At 40.0% G+C, this 22,186-nt stretch overlaps 2 protein-coding genes across 4 annotated transcripts in view; one reads left to right on the top strand and one right to left on the bottom strand.

Annotated features, from left to right (window-relative positions):
• zfyve21 (zinc finger, FYVE domain containing 21) overlaps nt 1–17,438 on the bottom strand; it is a 32,489-nt gene extending 15,051 nt beyond the window's left edge. The window contains exons 1-8 of one of the 3 annotated variants that reach the window (XM_078562445.1): nt 17,276–17,372; nt 15,797–16,062; nt 10,380–10,430; nt 9,292–9,460; nt 6,363–6,438; nt 3,793–3,884; nt 3,212–3,265; nt 1,617–1,759 (exon numbers count right to left, since the gene is read on the bottom strand). In XM_078562445.1, coding sequence (XP_078418571.1) covers nt 1,617–1,759; nt 3,212–3,265; nt 3,793–3,884; nt 6,363–6,438; nt 9,292–9,460; nt 10,380–10,418 — 573 coding nt within the window. In that variant the 5' untranslated portion in view covers nt 10,419–10,430; nt 15,797–16,062; nt 17,276–17,372. Of the gene's footprint in view, nt 1–1,616; nt 1,760–3,211; nt 3,266–3,792; nt 3,885–6,362; nt 6,439–9,291; nt 9,461–10,379; nt 10,431–15,796; nt 16,063–17,275 lie in introns of all 3 variants that reach the window. The other 2 variants (XM_078562442.1, XM_078562444.1) reach the window with 2 other exon arrangements.
• Nucleotides 17,439–17,794: 356 nt separating this feature from the next.
• Nucleotides 17,795–22,186, top strand: part of xrcc3 (X-ray repair complementing defective repair in Chinese hamster cells 3) — a 29,351-nt gene continuing 24,959 nt past the window's right edge. The window contains exon 1 of the mRNA XM_078562441.1: nt 17,795–18,208. Coding sequence (XP_078418567.1) covers nt 18,154–18,208 — 55 coding nt within the window. The 5' untranslated portion in view covers nt 17,795–18,153. The remainder of the gene's footprint in view (nt 18,209–22,186) is intronic.

Here is a 22,186-nt window from a genome sequence, read left to right as displayed (position 1 = left end):
TTAGAAAATTATAAAACCATGCTATGTTTGATTATATGAAAGGGAAATGGTGTTTGACAAATTTATTAGAGTTCTTAAGCAGGATAGGAAAAGATGAAATAGTCTATGCAGTTTCCAAAAGGCATTTGATAAGGTACCACATAAAAGATTACTGCACAAGATAAGTTCTCATGGTGTTGGGGGTAATATGGATAGAAGATTGACTAACCATCAGAAATTCAGGAAAATGGATAATTTCCAGGATGGCTAACCCTATTGTGGAATGCCACAAGAATCAGTGCCAGGTAGTCAACTATTCACAATCTATATTAATGACCTGGATGAAGGAATCGAATGTAGCATAGCCAAATTTGCTGACAATACAAAGATAAGAGGAAAAGCAAGTTGTGAGGAGAACATGAAGAGTTTGCAAAGGGATAAAGATTGATTAAATGAGTGGGCATAACTTTGGCAGATGGGGTATAATGTGGGAAAATGTGAGATTGTCCACTTTGGGAGGAAGAATAGGAAAGCAAAGTATTATTTAAATGGAGAGACACCACAGAATGCTACTGTACAGAGGGATCTCTTTGTCCCCCTACACAACATGAAAAGTTAGTATGCAGATACAGCAAGTAGTTATTTTGCACCATTTTAGTCTCCTTATTTAAGGAGGGGTTTACTTGCACTGGAGTCAGTACAGAGGACTTACACGAGGTTGAATCCTGGGATGAAGGGGTAGTCTTATGAGGAAAGATTGAGCAAGTTGGGCCTATATTCATTGGAGTTCAGAAGAATGACAGAGGATCTTATTGAAACATAAGATTTTGAGAAGCTTTGAGAGGGTAGATGCTGAGAGGATGTTTGGCCTTGAGGGAATCTTGAACTAGGAGGCAGTGTTTCAGAATATAAGGGGTTGCTCATTTATGATGATGATGAATTCTTCCTTTCAGAAGGTCATGGACCTTTGGAATTCTCTATTCCAGTGAGCAGTGGATGCTGGACAATTGGATATATTCAAGGCTGAGACAGACAGGTTTTTGATCCACAAGGGTTATGAGGGCAGGCAGGAAACTGGAGTTAAGGTCACAATCAGGTCAACAAGGATCTTACTGAATGGCAGAACAGGCCCAGCACAGACATAATGGGCCAAGTGATCTCTTTCTGTGCTGTAAACCTTCTATGATTCTATAGGCCTGAGGGGCCAAGTGCCTATTCCTGCTCATATTTTCTATATTCTTATATTATCTGGGTTCTATTTGCTTTCTTTCTACTGAAATAGGCTAATTTCCAGTACAACATCTTTACTTTTAATCCTCTTTTTACCTATTTTCAGCGTGAACTTAATTAGATTATGGTCACTATTTTTCCTCTTCCTGAACATGCAACTAAGGATTAAGGTAACAGTTCCAGATATATTCTAAGAACCTCATGTGGTGGATAACCATGTACCCTGCCCATGTCGCTTGATTTTAGTGCTTGTATAAGCTAATTTTACATTCAAATATGCTGTATTTAAAGTTACTTTTTAAATTTGCTAGTGAAGAACAGTTACTCTAGATTGAAAGAAGACTCTAGCAATTTTTTTTTAAATGAATACTTTGAAGGAAGACTCTGGCAGATCTGTTAGACATTACCTTATGCATAGCAGCCAGCCAGCCAACAGACACCTTCTTGTTGCTATTAAAATCGTCAGATGCACTTAACTTCAGTTGTTTCGGTTCCTGGGAGCCCAAGGTTTTATACTGGACCAGCATTCCGGTGGCACGTGTATTACCTCCTGAAATTGTACAGATAAATCAAACTCCATTAAAATTCTGTTAAAAACAAACTTTTTTTTTTTGCATCATTCCACCTAGCAATTTTTCCCAAATACTCACTTTCACAAGATAATATTACAACTTTCCTGAAGGCTTCCCTCTTAGCTAAGTGATATTTTTGTTTCCATGAATAACTGCTTTACATGTTGTGATTTTTTTTTCAGGAACATAATAATGGGCAAGAAAAGGGGAGAAAGAAATAACAATCCCGGCTTGGAAAGTCAGCAGAACTGTTTCCTCTGATCCAATTAGTGTTAGGTACGTGTGGCTGCGTGAGCCAAAGAAAGAGCGAGTAGTCCAATGATTTTAGAATAAATAATTTTGAATGAATCAGACAATTTGGTATAAAATATGATTCAAGTATTGAATAGGTGTTACATGCAATGCAAATACTTTGTTCAGCTTAATGAAGACAGTCCTGGTATCTGAATCACTGAATGTACAACAGACAGGCTGCAAAACCCAAGAAGAGCATGACTTTAAAAGCACATCCTGTGTGTCATCTTAGTAAAATTTATTTTACTATTTTCACTAATTTGAATGGATTTTTCCCAACTAAAGGACTACGAATGTGTAAAATCAATGGGCAACCTTTTAATACCGCTCTCAAGTGGACACTCATATCTAAATGTGCAGAATGAGTTCAATGGGTTTTTTGACTGAAGGTCATCAGAAATGCTTCCACCCTTTTCTCACCATGTCCACTCTATTCATCGGGAGTTCAGTAGCAATCGATGACCAATGGGAACCCTGGGTGTTCTCTCACTCCTTCCTGACCAAATTGTGAATATAACTGTCACCTCGACTGAAAGTGGCTAACTCAGCACAAGGCAAGGTTGAAAACTGGGATTTTTTTAGTCCATGCAACTCGGCACATCACATTGCATATGCACCCACTGAACTACATCTCAGCCCACAAAAAAGCATGTTATTCTAAACCATTTGAAGTTGCTTTCTAGTTATGCACATTCATAATTGGTTCCACTATTAAAACAGTTTCAAATAGTCTAAAATAACTGCAAAGCTATCAGTCTTTGGCAACACTATATACAAAAGGGATGATGGACTAGGTGGAAATACAGAGGGAGTAAAGCACAGGTGTTAACATGATACACGTGGAAGCAGAATGCTGCCATTTCAGACTGTTAGAAAATAACACGTGCAATCTAAAGCAAAGGAAAACACGTTAAGGATTTTGAGGAGTTTGCCTTGTAATTTACAATGCATCACAAAGTCAGCACTAACAACAACTCAATTCAAGTTAACTCAACTTCTATGCAGTACAGCTCACAGAAAAAGCATCAGCAAGGCATCTAGTATAAAGTAAATGACAAGCCAAGCTCCTAAGGGCCATATGTAAGGAGATCAGCACATGATGAGCTGTTGGCAAAGATGACAATCATACTTCTAACCTTCTGTAATGTACGGGTTCTCCAGTAGGCTGGTGTAAGTGTGAATATCTTTCTCTGTACCAAGACGATAGGCAGCAGCAGGCATTGAAAAGAAGGATTAGTTTCAGGCCATTCTATCAGGAAAATATGAGCTCCACCATCTAATTCAATACACAAACACCACTAACTACATTATAATCAGTCTATAAAAGCAGCTAGCCAAATTTAATTGAAAACAAAACTCCAATCTCAGTTGTGTGCTTTAATTGGGAAAGTTATTCTTGGCCGTTGATTTCCAACGTTATCAATGTTGCCCCACAATTGAGTAATAGGAACACATCAACTTTTCTTCCCTATGGAGGTATTTCAACTTGTCCAAACAATAACAAACACTGATCTATCCAGCTGGTGCTGGGACTTTAACCCATGGCAACTCCTTTGAAAGACAATACTCTGCCATTTACTGTACAAGGTCCATCATGGCAATAGTTTTTATGACCCAATAATTTTAAAGCCGTACTTCTGCAAATTAATTTTTCTACAAAAAAACAGGTTACTGCTGAAATCAGTTACTTGTACAACTAGCATCTACTTAAATTTACCTCCAGGAGTAAAACCATCAGTTAGTACTTGAACACTTATAATTCTGGGAACCTCAATTTCAAAGTGATTTTCTCCATCCAGGTACAGATACCTAGCAAAAATTAAAAAGTTATTATTTCAAGAGAAATGCTTCAGAGTAACGTTTTGAATACTCCAGTCATACAAAAACAGCTTTTTTTGTTTTCTCTTAAATAGAGATTTTACCCACAAGCCCTTCACCATTTCTCAGAATCACTGGCATGCCAATTCTCAACACTTCATCCAAGTGGCTATACTTCAACACATGAAATGATTTATCAGGTTATACCTATTCTACCATGTGAAACATCTCTGCTAATTCCAATGCAGTCCTCACGCAATCCTACATGATGATTTTGCAGCGGAAGCAAAAATTCAAGCCAAGTTTGCTCTTCCCAGCTTCAAAAAAAAAAAGCAGTGATGCCAACTGTAGCAGCCTTACCACACTGCAGCTGAGATCAACTAACTCAGCACAGATCAGAGATTAAACCTAGCAGTTTCCTCATTGTCAAAACGTGTCAATTAGTTGTGCAGGTTCAGCAAGACAATGGGAAGAGGAGTAAACTAATTCTGTTTGACATTTCAGAACAAGGAAAATCTACTTTGTTGAAAAAGATAGTCTGGACAAAACTATTATGCACATATTACATGGCTCATCTAATTAAATTTCCATTACCCAACATTAAAAATGAAGAAAACTTCTTTTTTAAATAATCCAGCAATTGGAACTGCAATCATCAGTGCATGTTTATTCTACTTTAAACGATGTTTGCTTTGAGTTGTTAAAGAAAAATTGCACAGGCTCAAATTATGTTTTTTAAATTAAAAATGTTCTGCAAAATTGGTTTATTACTAAATATTAATACACATTACTCAAGGTACATGTCACCAAAAATAACAATTTTGGTTTACTTGTAAACGAAGCATAGTATGTTTTATAGTATTTGCTACTTGCCCAGGAAAGAGATTGGCATTTCCATTTGGATCAGTAAGTTCCCATGTGTTTGTCTGGGTTAATATTTTGTACTTATGTAGGAAATGTTCTCGATCCGGTTATCTGTTGTTGGTAGTAGCTAATTCAGCTTTTATGAGCACATATGCTGACAGCCTCCATAGTGCCCAACCCACTTGTTGGGTGGAAGGAGACTCATTGTTTCAGGGAACACATTGCTTAGCTGCAGTCTATATCATTTTGAAGGAGCAAACATTTTCTTTTCCTTAAAAAGGCTCTTTTAGGTACATGTTGTGCATCTTGAATTAGAAGCCTTCGCACATGGAATTGGTGGATAAGGAACTGGCTGCACTCTTGTAGTGGTGGAAAATCTCCTTGGGGACCAGTTCCTAGTGGAATCCTGCAGGGATCAGTGTTAGGACTGTTGCCCTCCACCATCTGCAATGATCTGGTTTAAACAGCAAGGGAACTGTCATCAAGTTTGCAGATGATAAAGGATGTGTGGGGGTTAATTGAGGGGAAAAAAAAAAGAGGAACACATATAGATCTGGATGTGATGGAGAAATAAAGCCGTTATTTTATACATATCAGTGGAAGCAGCAAAATTGCGAAAACTTGTGTCAGCTTTGCAAATTATAATAAAATGGAAATTGCTTAAAATGGGAAACAACAAAATAAAGGCTAATATCAAGCAGAACAACCTCTATTTTACTCATCTCACCATAAGCATGAATTTAGTACAACTGCTTAGGAATTAAAGAAAAATGCTCACAATTTTAAAAAAAACGTTGCAAAGAAATGTAATTTGTTTAAATGTTGATCAGGCATCATCAACCTTCACACTTTTCCTACCAAGTGGTTCGAGGAACGCAGAACACACAGCGTCTACCTCTCTAAGGGAATTTCCAATTCTGCCACATCTTCATTTAACCTACTCTGTTGCCACTATTTCAGAGAAGAAATAATTTCTGCATCAGGCAATTCTCCACAGGTGACAAGATCATCTTTCATCAAAACCAAAAAGGTAAACTTGATGTCACCCAAAACCCTGTTGCCCCTATCCAAACTCACACCAAGTCCCACTGACATACATTGGCACCCAGTAAAGCTTCGCCATGCCACCATCCCATAAATCCCTAACCTCCCCTAGCTCATATAATCCTCGAGATATCTGTACTTTTCCAATTCTGGCTATTTGCGAATCCATGTTTTTTGTCGCTCCATCATTAGTGACTGTGCCTTCAAATGACCAGGCCTCAAGCTCTGGAATTCCACCCCTAAATCTCTCCATTTCTTTCTTTCTACCTTTACTCTTAAGATGTTCAAAATTTACATCTTCAATCAAACAAACTTTTGGACATCCGACCCAATATCTTCTCATGTGGCTCAGTGTCGTATTTTGTTTTATAAAGCACCTGTTAAGCACTTTGGAACATTTTGGTGCCTTGCTCTCTGCCCATTCATTAATGAAATTTCCAGGCTAACCTTTTGTTTCCTGGACTTCTAGATGTGTATTATTTTAAAAATTGCATGTACTGTGTAAACCATATTCACAGAAGACATTTTAATACCAAAACATTTAATAAAAAATGTACCTACCTGTGGTTGTTTGACAGCCGACAACCCATTGTTTCACCTTTCTCTAAGGAACCCGAAGTTACAAGGAATGTAGCCCCTTGGCAACAAACAGTTAAAAATGTGTGAATGGAAAAAATATACAACATTGTAGGGGTGGGGGGAGGTCAAATACTTAGATGAGAATATAAGCAAGAATAAAGAGGAAAAATGCAATAAATGCAACAAGAATTAACAAATTGTCGTTATCTGTTGCAGCCATCTGTCCAATATTAAACACACTTCTGCCCAGATTTTGTGGTAAAAATAATAGTAGGGCTTACTGTTAAAAAGAAAGCTGGGCTTCACTTTAGGCGATTGCACATGGTTAAACACAAAAATCAAGAAGTTGCGGTTAGAGATGCCTCAGTCCTCCAGAAGCTGCGCTGGTATCTTGCTAAGTGACTCGGCATTGCAATACATAGAACAGCATGAAGTTGCAGTACTTACCTAAATTCACCAGAAAAATTTAAAGTTGTCCATTCAAATCTAACTGTCTTAATCACTGACAAACATCCTCTCTGGTACTGAAAATTAAGTGTAGAGTCTCAATGCTTCAGATTTTAATTACTGGAAGTTTAAAAATGAATTTGAATAAATTTTTCATCTCACTTCTATTTTTTGCCTCTCTGAGTCCCATCTTTCTTTCCCCTTCTCTATTTTGCTTTCTGTCCATGATTTGACTTTGAATAAAATATTCCAACTGATATTTCCTGTTTCAGAGCAAGGTGTCTTAGTGAGGATTCATCAACCCGATTAGTTAAAGAGATACACAGTTTCTTGTACTGTTCACACAAGTCCCACATCCCGTGAAGGGGATGTTACAAAAAAAAGGTTTTCCTTCAATGCACATCTAGTACAGATAAGTGTAATGATTATCTAGTGCTATTCTTTTGTTGCTGGCTACAAAATTGGTGTAACTACACCTCCATTTGTTTGAGTTAAAAGATACATTTAAATTGGTAAATATTTATAAAACCTGTGTTTAATTTCATTATATAAAACTAACAACAGCGCCCCCAATAACCCAACAAGTTTAACCAGTGAGTAGTTAAGCCACACAGTGTGGACTCAGCTGCAGCAGCAACTAGTGGTCTTGGGGCTCCTGGATTAAGGAAATGGAGATTAAGCTAGATAATAAGCTCCTGTTATCTATCCAGAACTCTTTGCTGGAAGTGTGAATGTGTGGACATTAGGCAAGGACAGGACCAGGCTTGGCTATTTTGGACCATAATAACTGCTGATATTTATTGCCACACATGAATTGCAGCTACCTGGCAAATGTAGACATTATGTTATCTTTTATTCAATCATGGGATGTGAGCATCGCTGGCTGGGCCAGCATTTATTGCCCATCCCTAACTGCCCTTGAGAAGGTGGCGGCGAGCTGCCTTCGTGAACTGCTGCAGTCCACGTGGTGTAGGTACACCCACAGTGCTGTTAGGGAGGGATTTCCAGGATTTTGACCAAGCAACAGTGAAGGAACGATGATATATTTCCAAGTCAGGGTGAGTGATTTGGAGGGGAACTTCCAGATGGTGGTGTTCTCACGTGTCTGCTGCCTTTGTCTTTCTAGATGGTAGTGGTCGTGGGTTCGGAAGGTGCTGTCTAAGGAGCCTTGGTGAGTTTCTACAGTGCATCTTGTAAATGGTACATACTGCTGCCACTGTGCATCGGTCGTGGAGGGAGTGAATGTTTGTGGGTGGGGTGCCAATCAAGCAGGCTGCTTTGTCCTGGTTGGTGTCAAGCTTCTTGAGTATTGTGGGAGCTGCACTCATCCAGGCAAATGGAGAGTATTCCATCACACTCCTGACTTATGCTTGTAGAAGGGGTGGACAGGCTTTGGGGAGTCATGTGGCGAGTTTCTCACCACAGGATTCCTAGCCTCTGACCTGCTCTTGTAGCCACAGTATTTATGTGGCTGCTCCAGTTCAGTTTCTGGTCAATGGTAACCCTGAGGATGTTGATCATGGGGAATTCAGCAATGACAATGCCATTGAATTGCAAAGGGCAAACATTAAAGATTCTCTCTTGTTGGAGATGGTCATTGCCTGGCACTTGTATAGTGCGAATGATACTTGCTACTTATCAGCCCAAGCCTGGATATTGTCCAGGTCTTGCTATTTTTGGACAGGAGCTGCTTCAGTATCCAAGTCACCGCAAATGGTGAACATTGTGCAATCATCAGTGAACATCTCCACTTCTGATCTTATGATGGAAAGGAAGGTCATTGATGAAGCAGCTGACAATGATTGGGTCTAGAACACAACCCTGAGGAACTCCTACAGTGATGTCCTCGAACTGAGATGATTGACCTCCAACAACCACAACCATTTTCCTTCATGCTAGTCAAAACTTCAACCGGCGGAGTGTGCCCCCCCCCATCCCACCACCGCCCCCCCCCCCCCCCCCAAAAGCCTCCCATTGACTCCAGTTTTGCTAGGGCTCCTTGATGTCAAGGGCAGTCACTCCTACCTCACCCCGGGAGTTCAGCTCTTTTGTCCATGCTTGAACCCAGGCTGTAATGAGCTCAGACGCTGTAATGAGTGGCCCTGGCATAACCTAAACTGAGCATCAATGACCAGGTTATTGCTAAGCAAGTGCTGCTCAATAGCACTGTTGACCCCTTCCATCACTTTACTGCATGATCTTGATTTCCAGAAACTTTAGAAGATCTACAGGTAGATCTATGTTTCAAATTATTTTAACTGTGTTTTAAAAAGTGTAGCCTTACAAGCTGATTCATTACTGTACCTTAACTCACATTATAACAGGATTTTAATAGAAGTCATAATAATCGTCATTTAGTGTTATATTTATGCAAAAGACCTTCAAAACATTTTAATCACGATATAGGTCATAAACAGTACACCTTTTAAACGTGTTTGGAGATAACAAGTAATGCAAGTCTTACCATTTATGAGCACCTTGATCTGTTTGTCAAAGAACTCATATTCCTTCTGGGAGACCAGAGCACATTCAGCACATTGTCGCACTGGATCTATGAAGTACATTCGTGGAAGAGGTACTTTTTTACTGCAACATTTGTCACAGAAGCATTTTCCACATCTTCTGCAGTGATGCTACAATTTCAGAATAGTTCAGAGGATTAAAAGATAAATCAAAAATCCTACTAGAATTCATACAAGGGTATTAAACAAATTCACAAAAACAGAAAATTTAAATTACAGATGTATTCAAAAAATGTATAGCTTCTTGGCGGAACAGGATACACCAGTTTAAAATATTTCACAAACTCCATGTACTGGTATGTCTCTTGACAAGGTTGGGGAGATAACAGAAGCAATTCAAGCAGTACAAATATCAGTGGGAAACAGCCAAATTATTTTGTAGCATCACTATATATTAGAATGGTAGCAGGTCTTTTAATTTCTTTAATCAAAAGATTTCAATGCAGCAAGAGACAGTGACTCTATTTAAATAAAAACAGAAATAATTAAGCTCAGACTAAAAATGCTGTATTTCCCCCTCTTGGTTTTTGTTTCAATTTATCTGGTCTCATTACATATGGTTATAAGTGTTAGATGGGCAGACAACATCCTGATATCATTAGAACACCAGCTACAACTGGGTTGCCAAGTCAAGTCCAGTAGTGACAATCTCTTCAATTTATGTTCCCTCTGGCAAACTATTATAGCAGTTTCCTTTATATATTGGGTTGCTCAGACTGTTGACAAAAATTAACTTTAACAGAGAAATTTCACAATAGTGATTGACAAATAAGATTTGAGAAAAATCTCTTCAAAAAAGTGCAAAGATCAGCAGCTCTCACTTGAACCAAAGATCCACTGACAACACTTGACTCAATGCTTCTGGCTAAAGATACCAAAACGATTTCAAATTTATTGCATTCCTTGATTGTGTATTATTTTTCCTTTCAGTGTGTAAAGAATCATAATTTTTAATGTTGACCCTTTAATAGAAGTGAATAAAAACTATTTATTCGATTTATCAAATATAAAGAAATGTAGAATATCTTACTTTTCTGGTAAGAAAGTCAAATTTTGCTTCGCACTGCATACACCTGGGACACTAGGAGAAGAAATACAGTTGATATGAGAAATAATCGTAACATCAGAAGGTAAATACTAATATTTATATTCCTGAATGAAGCTTTAGTAAATTTTATATTGTACACCATGTGACTAACTCATTAGCAAAGGCCTTCTACAGGGAGTAATCTTAATTGATATACTAGCAAATTTCCTGTTGTGTTGCTGACAGCAAGGTAGAGGGTGTGGTATTTTATAAGAAAAGGAACATTTTTCACCAAAGGACATAAATCAACAACATTATGTTGGAGTGGGGTAACTTGTGGCTTGCCCAGTTAGTCTTGGGAATGCAAGTTTAGGTTATAAATGTTTTTGAAGTCCAAACTGATAATGATGTAGCAAGAACAACAGGGTATCTGGGTTAAAAACAAAAAACTACTGCGGATGCTGGAAATCCAAAACAAAAACAGAATTACCTGGAAAAACTCAGCAGGTCTGGCAGCATCGGCGGAGAAGAAAAGAGTTGACGTTTCGAGTCTCATGTTCTGTTGAAGGGTCATGAGGACTCGAAACGTCAACTCTTTTCTTCTCCGCCGATGCTGCCAGACCTGCTGAGTTTTTCCAGGTAATTCTGTTTTTGTTTAGGGTATCTGGGTTCTTGGTGAACAATGTGACCAACAGTTAGAGGCAGGGCTGAGGAGGAAGAGAGTGAATTTAATGCCAAGCAGGCAAGATTTTTATTTCATTTGACATTAAGATAGTCAACAATTGAAAGAATGAGATTCCACAGTTCTAACTGTTCACATTTTTAGGCAAGAAAAATTGATTGGTAGTCATTAACAAATATTGTGTTGCTATTAATTACTGGACTTCACTTTCTATGAATTTAATGGGCAAATGCAGAAACTTCATGAAACTCGAAGGCAGTTAAGGCCAAGAAGCCATTTTCACGAAGCTAATGAAGCAGCAATATAAATTGTCCCAGCAACTTGTCTTGATTTGTAATTCACAGGGTCCCTTTCTTGGGGAAAGTTGCTGAATAATTTACACATTGATAACGAGCTATCATTTATATGTGCTTTAGACCTAGATCGCTCACATTCAACAAATTCTGGGCCACAGTATTATTTTGCTGAAGATAAGCTCCCCAATAAGCCTAAAGATCTAGTTGCTGTCAAGTAAACAAGGGGTTCATTTAACAGCTAGCTACCTGCTACTCAGACTAGAAATCAGAACCGTGGCATTGTTTGTGAAACAATTAATTAGGAGCTGTAGACATGTGGCTCCAATATGTTCTCTTTCAGGTGTCTGTGCATAGTACAAAACTGTCTTTGTTTTTTTTTATACACAGTACCAGAAATTTTTCTGAGATTTAGCATGGTACTAACATCATTAAAACCATCAAAGGAGTTAAAAATGAATGTCATGTACAGAAAACCTTAAGTTTACTTTTTATAATTTTGTCTTAGCTAGGTATCTGGGATACATTCTGCAGTTCAAACACATTTGGAACTGGTTCAAATTATGTTTAATTGGCAGCAGCTTCTTGAGCAAAAGTACAGTAATTTAGATTTGGTGGCAGTAATTTTTTTTTGAAAAATATTTTCCTGCCTGGCTGCTTCAATGCCAAATGTCTGTCTGAAGCCTACAAACAGTGATAGTGAGGGCAGATAGCTCCCATGGATGGTGAGAAAAGGAAAATAACCACAGAAGTGTGCAGTTCCAGCAACAAGTCAAAAATGATGAGTCAAGTAGACAGAAATTTGAATTAGACAGTGCATATTTGAAACTACCGTAAAATTTATGCCGTTATTGCTATTCACATTCTCTTTTGTTGTTCAATTTTTTGCCAATGTCTATTTATATCCAAATTTCCTGGTAATATAGTTACATGGAATGTAAGGCTGGGCTTAAACAAGCAGAAAGTAATCAGTGTAAACAGTCTAGATCCAATCACAATCGCCAAACTTACACCATATATTCTTTCTTTAAATATGAAGCCATCTATAATTTATGCACATTAGGCACAGCATATTTCACAAAATGCATTGTGGAAGGTTTTCAATTTTTAGTCTGACTTATATTGAACAAATGAAAATACAAAGAAACGGGTCTTAGGATGAATTAAAAAACTGAAATTAAACCATATAAATCATTTCCCGTCGCATCCAAAATTTTGTATTGGTTTTGAACCAATGTAATTACAGTACAGCTCTCTAGCTCGATTGTGGAAACTTATAATGAGCCAAATTACATTTGGTCACAGAGATTAATAGACTGGCGCAAAAGAATGAAAAATTTGTATGTAGAATAATTATGTGCAAAACACACTTGCACCAAAGTTTCCTTAATCTTCTATGCCGGATGTTTGCTTTACACCTAGATTGCACACATTTCAGATAAAATAAATATGCAGGAAATTCCACCACCAAGTTTCAACTGCAGGTCATAGAAAGTGATCCAGCTTACTTTGGTACATAACCAGACATCACTGTCATGTTTTTGAGAGGGGGATAACATACTTAATTCAAAAGCAAAGCATCCCCAGAATCTTGCAAAGATTTTGACTGGCAATTATTTCTGGCCTTAACAGGTATGTTTAAACTTGTCCTAATCATTATTTATAAAACAATATCTCAGCCCATATTATAAAATTTGGTCCACATGAAGTCAGAAAAAACAATTACTGTAAATCTGCAAATTGTGTACTAATTTAATCATTTACAGTTTACTACAACTGCTTGGCATTATAGGCCTAAATCATGGTTAAGTTCTATTCTACTGCATTCTGTACATCCCATCCAGACAAAATAACTTTCTTACTTTGAGTACTGCCAACCTTTAAGTACTTCATGCTTATGCTATCCAATATCACTACTGCATCCTCCTTTACTGCTACATTGAAAGGATCTCTTCTCTCATGAAGATAAATGCAAAGTACTCATTTAATACCTTAGCCCTGCCTTCTGCCACCACAGTAAGATCTCCTTTTAGTCAATAATTAGCCCCATTCTAACTATGTGTTTATATAATACATTTGGGTTCCCGTTTATGCTTGCACCTAATCTACTCTTGTGATCTCTCGTTGTCCATCTTATTGGCTATTTTAGATCGCCTCTATACTATCTATATTCAACTGCTACAGTATGGGTTAATTATACCACACAGGGAGACTCTTGGTCTCCAACTGAAAAACACTGGGATTAGTGAATCAATGTTAGTGTTGCCTTAATTTAAAAATAATCAGACATATGGCATAGTAACAATTTGCAAATATATTGAACAGCACAGGTTTCAGTCTGAAAGCAGCCTGCAGTTCTAATCATGGCCATACAATTGACAGACCACTGTACTGATAAGCAAATGAAATTTTAAAATGACTTGGTAATTACTACAACTGTAGGGAGATTTCATTTTGGAAAGTTGTCTGAATTACAGAAATTCTATTCAGCACCAAAAAAGCTACAACTTTGAAGAACGTTATCATTGTTACTTCCCTTTCAATGAAGATCTAAATTAGCATTAGCTTCCAATGTCAACCCATTTTTACAGAGTTCATTTAAAGGCTAAAGTGCAGTATCAAACCAGCCACATGAACAAAAAAACACAAGTTACAGGATATAAAAAACTGAAACCACTTATTTAATTATTGGTAATGTGGTTAGATTAAACTGCAGGTAGTTTCGTATAAATTGATTGTATTTGATATACAATATTACACTGTTTTTTATGCTTCATGACAGGAAATGTGCAATAATTTTAAGAATGGACTGCAAACTGTTGTACATATGTAAAAACATCACGATAGGTTATTTATCACCACAGCGAATTTGAGATTTAAGCTGAAATTTTCCATAATTCAGTTGATTAGTTAGAAGCACAAACATATGGCAAAGTACAAAGACATGTTACAAAATAGAGAAGTTCAATGATGCAAGTGTGTTCACATTACTGAGCTATGTTGGAAGCTGTCACAATTGCTCATCCAATTTATCCAGTGAATAGCTGAATCTGTGACTTCCTGCCATTTAAGATTCAGTCTCTAGTCTGTGCAACTTGCTGAGCTTCCCTTCAATAGTGCCCTGCATTAAAGGAAGGGAATAATTGGCCCAGAGTTCACACTAATCACCATCCAGTAATGTTTGTTGCCATATAAACTGGTAAACAACAGAATTTGAACTGAGTTCAGCTAGATGCCCCCAAGGTCAAATTGCCAGTCAACATTCAAACATAAATAATGCTGAGATATAGTTGTGACTGACAGCACTGATGAAAAGATATCACTGCAAGGAATTAACACTTTCACAGAAGATAGCAGCATATTAGCAAGAAAAAAAGTTGTTTTATAGCAAACAAAGCTGGTCTGAAGTTGTTGGGGCTAAAGGTTATATTGAGCTCCTTGCAAATTTTATTTTGGTTGCAAACAGCAGGGAAGTGATTAAGTTACACAATTGAAAGTGGCAATATCAAGTAGTGTTTACTGCACATAGGGGCAAAAAGGATACTTTATTACATGCTGTTATCTTAACAATATTTACCTAAACTTCAAACTGGTATATCAGTTGGAATCTATTATTGATATAGAAACAATTAAAGAAAAAAAACTTTGCTCAACTTCAATGAAAGTAGCACAAAAAGTGTCTGGAATTGGGGGTCAACATATAGTATTTATATAACTGTAAACGAGAAATCCAATAATTAACCTTCAGCATATCCATTTGTAAATTTTATCTGTGCACCTTAATAGCAAAATTAAAATGCTATCGACCAACAGGTGTTCCAGGTGGCTGAAAAAGTGGGAATACACACAAACATAGTAAATAGATTTAAAAAAAAAAATTCATTCATGGGATGTGAGCATCGCTGGCTAGGCCAACATTTATTGCCCATCCCTAACTGCCCTTGAGAAGGTGGTGGTGAGCTGCCTTTTGGAACTGCTGGAGTCCCTGTGGTGCAGGTACATCCACAATGCTGTTAGGGAAAAAGTTCCAGGATTTTGACCTAGTGATAGTGAAGGAACGGCCATAGATCTCCAAGTCAGGATGGTGAGTGGCTTGGAAGGGAACTTCCAGGTGGTGGTGTTCCCATGTGTCTGCTGCCCTTGTCTTTCTAGATGGTAGTGGTCATGGGTTTGGAAAGTGCTGTCTAAGGAGCCTTGGTGAGTTTCTGCAGTGCATCTTGTAAATGGTACTCACTGCTGCCACTGTGCATATGTGGTGGAGGGAGTGAATGTTTATGGAAATGGTGTCAATCAAGCTGGCTGCTTTGTCCTGGATGGTGTCAAACTTCTTGAGCGTTGTTGGAGTTGCACTCATCCAGGCAAGTTGAGAGTATTCCATCACACTCCTGACTTGTGCCTTATAGATGGTGAACAGGCTTTGGGGAGTTAGCAGGTAAGTTACTCACCACAGGATTCCTAGCCTCTGACCTGCTCTTGTAGCTGCAGTATTTATATGACTAGTCCAGTTCAGTTTCTGGTCAACGGTAACCCCCAGGATGTTGATAGTGGGGGATTCAGTGATGGTAATGCCAATGAATGTCAAGGGCCGATGGTTAGATTCTCTCTTGTTGAAGATGGTCATTGCCTGGCACGAATGTTACCTGCCACTTGTCAGTCCAAGCCTGAACATTGCCCAGGTCTTGCTGCATTTGGACATGGACTTCTTCAGTTTCTGAGGAGTCACGAATGGTGCTGAATATTGTGCAATCATCAGTGAACATCACCAGTTCTGACCTTATGATGGATGGAGCAGCTTAAGATGATTGGGATACTACCCTGAGGAACTCCTGCAGTGATGCTGTGGAACTGAGATGGCTGGCCTCTAACAACTACAACCACCTTCCTTTGTGCTAGGTATGACTCCAACCAGCAGAGAGTTTCTCTCCCCCCCACCCCCCAACCCCCGATTCTCACTGACTCCAGTTTTTCTAGGGCTCCTTGATGCCACACTTGGTCAAATGGCCCTTTTGTGCCTGTTGGAGCCAAGGCTGTAATGAGGTCAGAAGCTAACTGACCCAAACTGAGTAGAACCCAAACTGAGCATCTGAATCCATACCAAACCAATGAGAATACAATTTCCCCTCTCTCTCAGCTAAAAGGGTCAATTTGAGTGGAGCTTGGATAGTCCCAATCTAGCTCCTATAAAGTAGTGTTCATAGAATAGAACTGTCCACTTTTGTCTGACTAAGTGACAAACTCACAGCTCATCCAGACAGTTGCGTGAAATAAACACCTGGTGTAGGAGGGGATCTTCAGGGTGGGGGTTAAGAAAAGTTGGTGAGCCAAGTGAAAACTGACTTGGGAGTACTGGATACAAAAACAAGTGTTTATTCGCCAAATCATAATTATCGACCACGGAATTGAACTCAAAAATATAGTTTGTGTTAAGTAGTACACTTAACTGGGCCCAATAAACTTCAAAAACTAAAGCTGCTGCAACGACACGGTGGTAAATTCCAGATGACAATATATTTTTCTTAAATTCGCCATTATCAACTATTTCTTACACAGAGCAGTACACTCGAGAAACACAAAACCAGACAAATAAACTAGATTCAAAAAGCAAGTCAGATTTAAATGACCGACGCCTCATCCACTCCAACTTCGTCTGGACTTAAACCCAACTAGAACATTTTACAAACACGCCAACAAGGCGGACTCTACACCCTTGATGCTTTTGCAGTTGCTTTGCTCCTCAGCTCAATCCACATCAGCACACACGTCTCACCAACGACGCTCACATCCCAAGAATGAATATTAAAAAAAAATCTGTGGGACGAGACATCCACAGAGCTGCTGAGCACGAAGCTGCTGCCCAGCCTTTACCCCAATAACACTCTCTGCTGATTAAAACAAGCCGCCAGTGCCCCCACTCGGCCATTTACCTCTTTGTCCGGGACCCACTGAGGTTCATCGAGCGAAAAGGGGCTGCTAAAAGCACCGTTTTCCGGCACCATGCGGAGTCCACTCGGACTACGCACCAATTTCTTGCCATCGGTTGTGGCCGCCATGTTGCCCGAGTGCAAAACAGACTACCTAGCTCCACCGCCAATCAATTGCCAGGCTACACATTACAGCCAATCAAATCCCAGGACCTTTCCACTATAGCCATCGCCTCTGCTAATAAAGTAATTAGCATGTTAAATGCCTGTCAGAAATCTTGGCCTATCAGGTTCCACCATCAGAATTGCACGCCCCCCGCCCCCCCCCCCCCGACGTAGTGTAATCCCCATCTGCCAATCACTTATCATCAGTACGTTATGTTAGCCAATAAAGAAGAAGAACATTGTTGCGCAACCAATCTCCTTGCGCTTAGCTTAGCCAATGTCAGTTGGGTAGTGCAGAGACTTGGACGAATCACGATTCTGTAAGAGCCACTTCAGCCAAACGCCTTCTTATAAAACCTCCCCGAATTTAAGAAGTGGTTTGTAGGTGTGGTAACAAAGTGAGGTCTTAATGATAACAACACCATGAACTGTTTAATGAAGGGAAAATAAATATCCTAACGTAATAAGAGAATATCGAAATACCCACGGGGTATAGCAGAGGTTGAAGATATGAGATTGCTTTTCTTACCAGTATCTGTTCTGAACGCACTTTCCCCGAAGAGCAGTATCACCGAAGGAGGGCGCGATGTTCTGTCTGGGGGAGGGGTGGTCGCTGTGACCTGTGACCCGGCTCGCGCTCTAACCGTTCCCGCCAACGGCTTGGTGTCCATGGGCTGAGCGGCCTGTGTCCGGTCAGGGAGGGCAGCGAGCCCGAGATGGACTGGGCTCAGTTAGACGTGAACCCTAAAGTGGTGGCTGCTGTAAGGCGAGGTGAGTTTGTGACTAAACTGCAGATGCTAGGAGCATTCAGCAGATCAGGTAGTATCAGGGAAGGAAGGTAGGAGGAGGTAATGTTGGATGTGTAAAACTCATTACAGAGCAGTATTTATTTTTTTATTTATTTTCCAAAGCAACATTTTTTTGCTATAATTTCATAAGCTTTGTACGAGTTTGAACAACACACACAGTATGTTTCCAGATGATGGTCATTCTACTGTAACCCGTTTCATTCTAGCACAAGTCCATGTACCTCAGTAGTGGTATCAATGTCCTTGACTGGTCTTTTACTGCCTTTTTACCTCCATATGATATCTTGTGGAACAAGGCGGCCGTGATAGCTACACTTAGCCATAATTCCCGATAAGCAAAATGGTTTTATTAATGACCACCATCCTGCAGTAGCGCGACCAGCCATCGTTTCTTCACTGCTTCGGTCCAAGGAAGGCCACCAGCACCTTACACGGCTCTAACCGTATGGTCGGAAAAGAAGCAGAGCAAATGGGAGGATATTATACAAGAGCAGAGTGATTAAATGGGAAACAAAAATATATGGCTGAAGTGAAATTGACATGATACAATAGAAAGATGTATAGCAAAATAGATATAATAGACACAGAAGGTGTGGATAGTTGAGGTGGAATAAAAACAAAAAATGCTGGAAAAGCTCAGCAGATCTGGTAGCATCTGTGGAGAGAGAAAGAGTTAACATTTCAAGCCCGTATGACTTCTTCAGAGTTGAAGGGAGGTAGGAATGTGATGGGTTTTATACTGTGTAAGAGTGGGTGGAGCAAAATAGAAGGTCAGGGATAGGTGGGAACTCAGGTGACAGAGATGTCATAGACACTGGACAAAGGGAGTGTTGGTGCTAGTGTTAAAGGCTAAGGAAGATGCTGATAGTGGCATAAAGGTAAGATAGCAAAGTGTGTTAATAGCAGAACAAGGCTCAACGCTTTGTGAAAGCAAAACAGAAGAACAAGTGACAGATGGCTCTGGGTGGTTGGGGAGAACATTTTTTTTACATTGGATTCGAAAAGGGGTAAAGGAGGAGGAGAGAGTTCATGGTCTGAAGTTGTTGAACTTGATGTTAAGGCCAGAAGGCTGTAAAGTGCCTAATTTGAAGATGAGGTGCTGTTCCTCCAGTTTGCTTTGGGCTTCATTGGAACATTGCAGCAGGCCAAGGACAGACGTATGGGCATGAGAGCAGGATGCTGTGTTGAAATGGCAAGTGACAGGAATGCCTCGGTCATGCTTGTGGACTGAGTAAAGGCGTTCCATAAAGCAGTCACCCAGTCTGTGTTTCGTCTCCCCAGTGTAGAAGAGACTGCATTGGGAGCAATGGATACAATAGACCAAATTGAAGGAGGTGCAAGTGAAGCACTGCTTCACCTGAAAGGAGCATTTGGGGCGTTGGATGGTGAGGATGTAGAGAGGTAGTGTTGCACCTTCTGCGATTTGCATGGGAAGGTGCTGTGGGAAGGAGATGAAGAGTTGGGGGTGATGGAGGAGTGGACCAGGGTATCACAGAGGGAACAGTCCCTACAGCATACTGATGGGGTGGGAGGGGTGAGGGGAAGATGTGTTTGGTAATGGCATCATTCTGGAGTTGGTGGAAATGGTGCAGAATGATCCTTTGAATGCAGAGGCTGGTAAGGTGAAAGGTGAGGACAAGGGGAACCCTATCATGGTTCTGGTAGGGAGGGGAAGGGTTGAGGGCAGAGGTGTGGGAGTTGGGTTGGACATGGTTGAGGGCTCTGTCGAACACAGTTGGGGGATCCCACAGTTAAGGAAAAAGGAATACATGTCAGAAGCGCTGTTTTGGAAGGTAGCATCATCGGAACAGATGCGATGGAGGAGGAACTGGGAGAATAGGATGGAGTCCTTACGGGAAGCATAGTGTGAGGAGCTGTGGTCAAAGAGCTGTGGGAGTTGGTGGGCTTGTATTAAGTATTAGTAGACAGTCTAACACCAGAAATGAAGACAGAGAGGTCAAGGAAGGGAAGTGTTGGAGATTGACCATGTGAAAGTGAGAGAGGGGTGGAAATTGGAAGCAAAATCAATACATTTTTCAGGCCCAGACTAGAGAATGAAACAGCACCGATACAGTCATCAATGTACTGGAAAAAGGTGTTCGGAGTTTTTAAATGGAAAACTAGGCAAAATGGCTGAAGTTAAAGTCTAAAGTTTTTAAAGCGCATTAAATCAGAGGGGTGCAAAGTTTTTTTTAAAAAGGGAAGATGTTGTTGATCAAGCTAGTACGGAGCCCAACTGGAACAGTAAAGCAGGCCAAAGAGAGAGGTTGGAGTGGAAGTGGGGAGGTGATTTTTTTTCACACAATGAGTTATGATCTGGAATCCATTCCCTGAAAGGTTGCAGATTCAATAGTAACTTTCAAAAGGGAATAGGGTGTATGGTTGGAAGGGGGAAATGATTATAAGGCTATGGGGAAAAGGACAGGGATCGATTTACATGTTCTACCAAAGAGTTAGCACAGGCACGTGGGATGAATGTTCTCCTCCAGGCGACAGTATGGAGTTGAGGTTACAATCAGGTCAGCCATGATCTTATTGAATGGTGGAGCAGGCTCAAAGGGCTGAGTGGCCTTCTCCTGCTCCTAGTTCATTTGATAGGGAAGATGGGTAAAGTGGGATTAATATGAATACTGTTCTTAGGCAGGACATGGAAGGGAGGGCTAGGAGAAGAAATGAGGACCAAATGACACAATTGGATTAACAACATTCACCATTAATAAGAAACAGACTATGAAAATGCCACTGGGGCTTATTCACCTGAAGTAGTGGTAGGATGAAGGCTATCTACTGCAAGTCCCCATTCTCAGTTATCGATTTGCCAGGCATTTCAGAGAAAGGGGGTAAGGAAAATCCAAATTGTGGGATTATCTGTGCAGTCCTGAGCAGCTCCCAGTGATTGTTGCAAAGGAATTGATTACCTAATTTTATTTGCAGGTTCACGTGTCTATGTTGATAAATAATGTAAAAGCAAAATACTGCGGATGCTGGAAATCTGAAACAAAAACAAAAATAGCTGGAAAAACTCAGCAGGTCTGACAGCCTTTGCGGAGAGGAACACAGTTAACGTTTCGAGTCCATATGACTCTTTGTTAGAACTAAGAAATATAGAAATTAGGTGGAATATAAGATGGTTGAGGTGGGTGGGACAGGTAGAGCTGGATAGAGGGCCAGTGATAGGTGGAGGCAAAGAAGAGATTTCCAAAGATGTCATAGACAAAAGGACAAAGGGGTGTTGAAGGTGGTGATATTAGCTGAGGAATGTGCTAGTGGTGACATTAAGGGTAGAAAGCAGGATGAGCAAGTGACAGATAGCCCTAGGTGGGGGGGGGATTGAAATAGGCTAAAAGGTAGAGATAAAACAATGGATGGAAATACATTTAAAAATAATGGAAATAGGTGGGAAAAGAAAAATATATATATAAAATTTTAAAAATTATAAATTATTGGAAAAGGGGGGGATCAGAAAGGGGGTGGGGATGGAGGAGAGAGTTCATGATCTGAAGTTATTGAACTCAATATTAAATCCGGAAGGCTGTAAAGTGCCTAGTCAGAAGATGAGATGCTGTTCCTCCAGTTTGCGTTGAAATTCGCAGAGGCTGAACGTTAACTCGCAGACACTTCATCCTACCTCCGCCTGGACCATGACCCCACCACTGAACATCAAGCCATTGTTTCCAGGACTGTCACTGACCTCATCTCCTCTGGAGACCTTCCTCCCACAGCTTCCAACCTCATAGTCTCCCAACCTCGGACAGCCCACTTCTACTTCCTACCCAAAATCCACAAACGGAACTGTCCCGGCAGACCGATCGTGTCAGCCTGTTCCTGCCCCACGGAACTCATTTCTTGATATCTTGAATCCATTCTCTCTCCCCTTGTCCAGTCTCTTCCCGCCTACATCCGCGATTCCTCTGACACCCTACATCATGTTAACAATTTC

Source organism: Cetorhinus maximus, chromosome 18 (genome assembly GCF_964194155.1).
Source record: "Cetorhinus maximus chromosome 18, sCetMax3.hap1.1, whole genome shotgun sequence".
Classification (NCBI taxonomy): Eukaryota; Metazoa; Chordata; class Chondrichthyes; order Lamniformes; family Cetorhinidae; genus Cetorhinus; species Cetorhinus maximus.
Note: the sequence above shows the minus strand (reverse complement) of the source record. Positions and strands in the feature narration are given on the sequence as shown.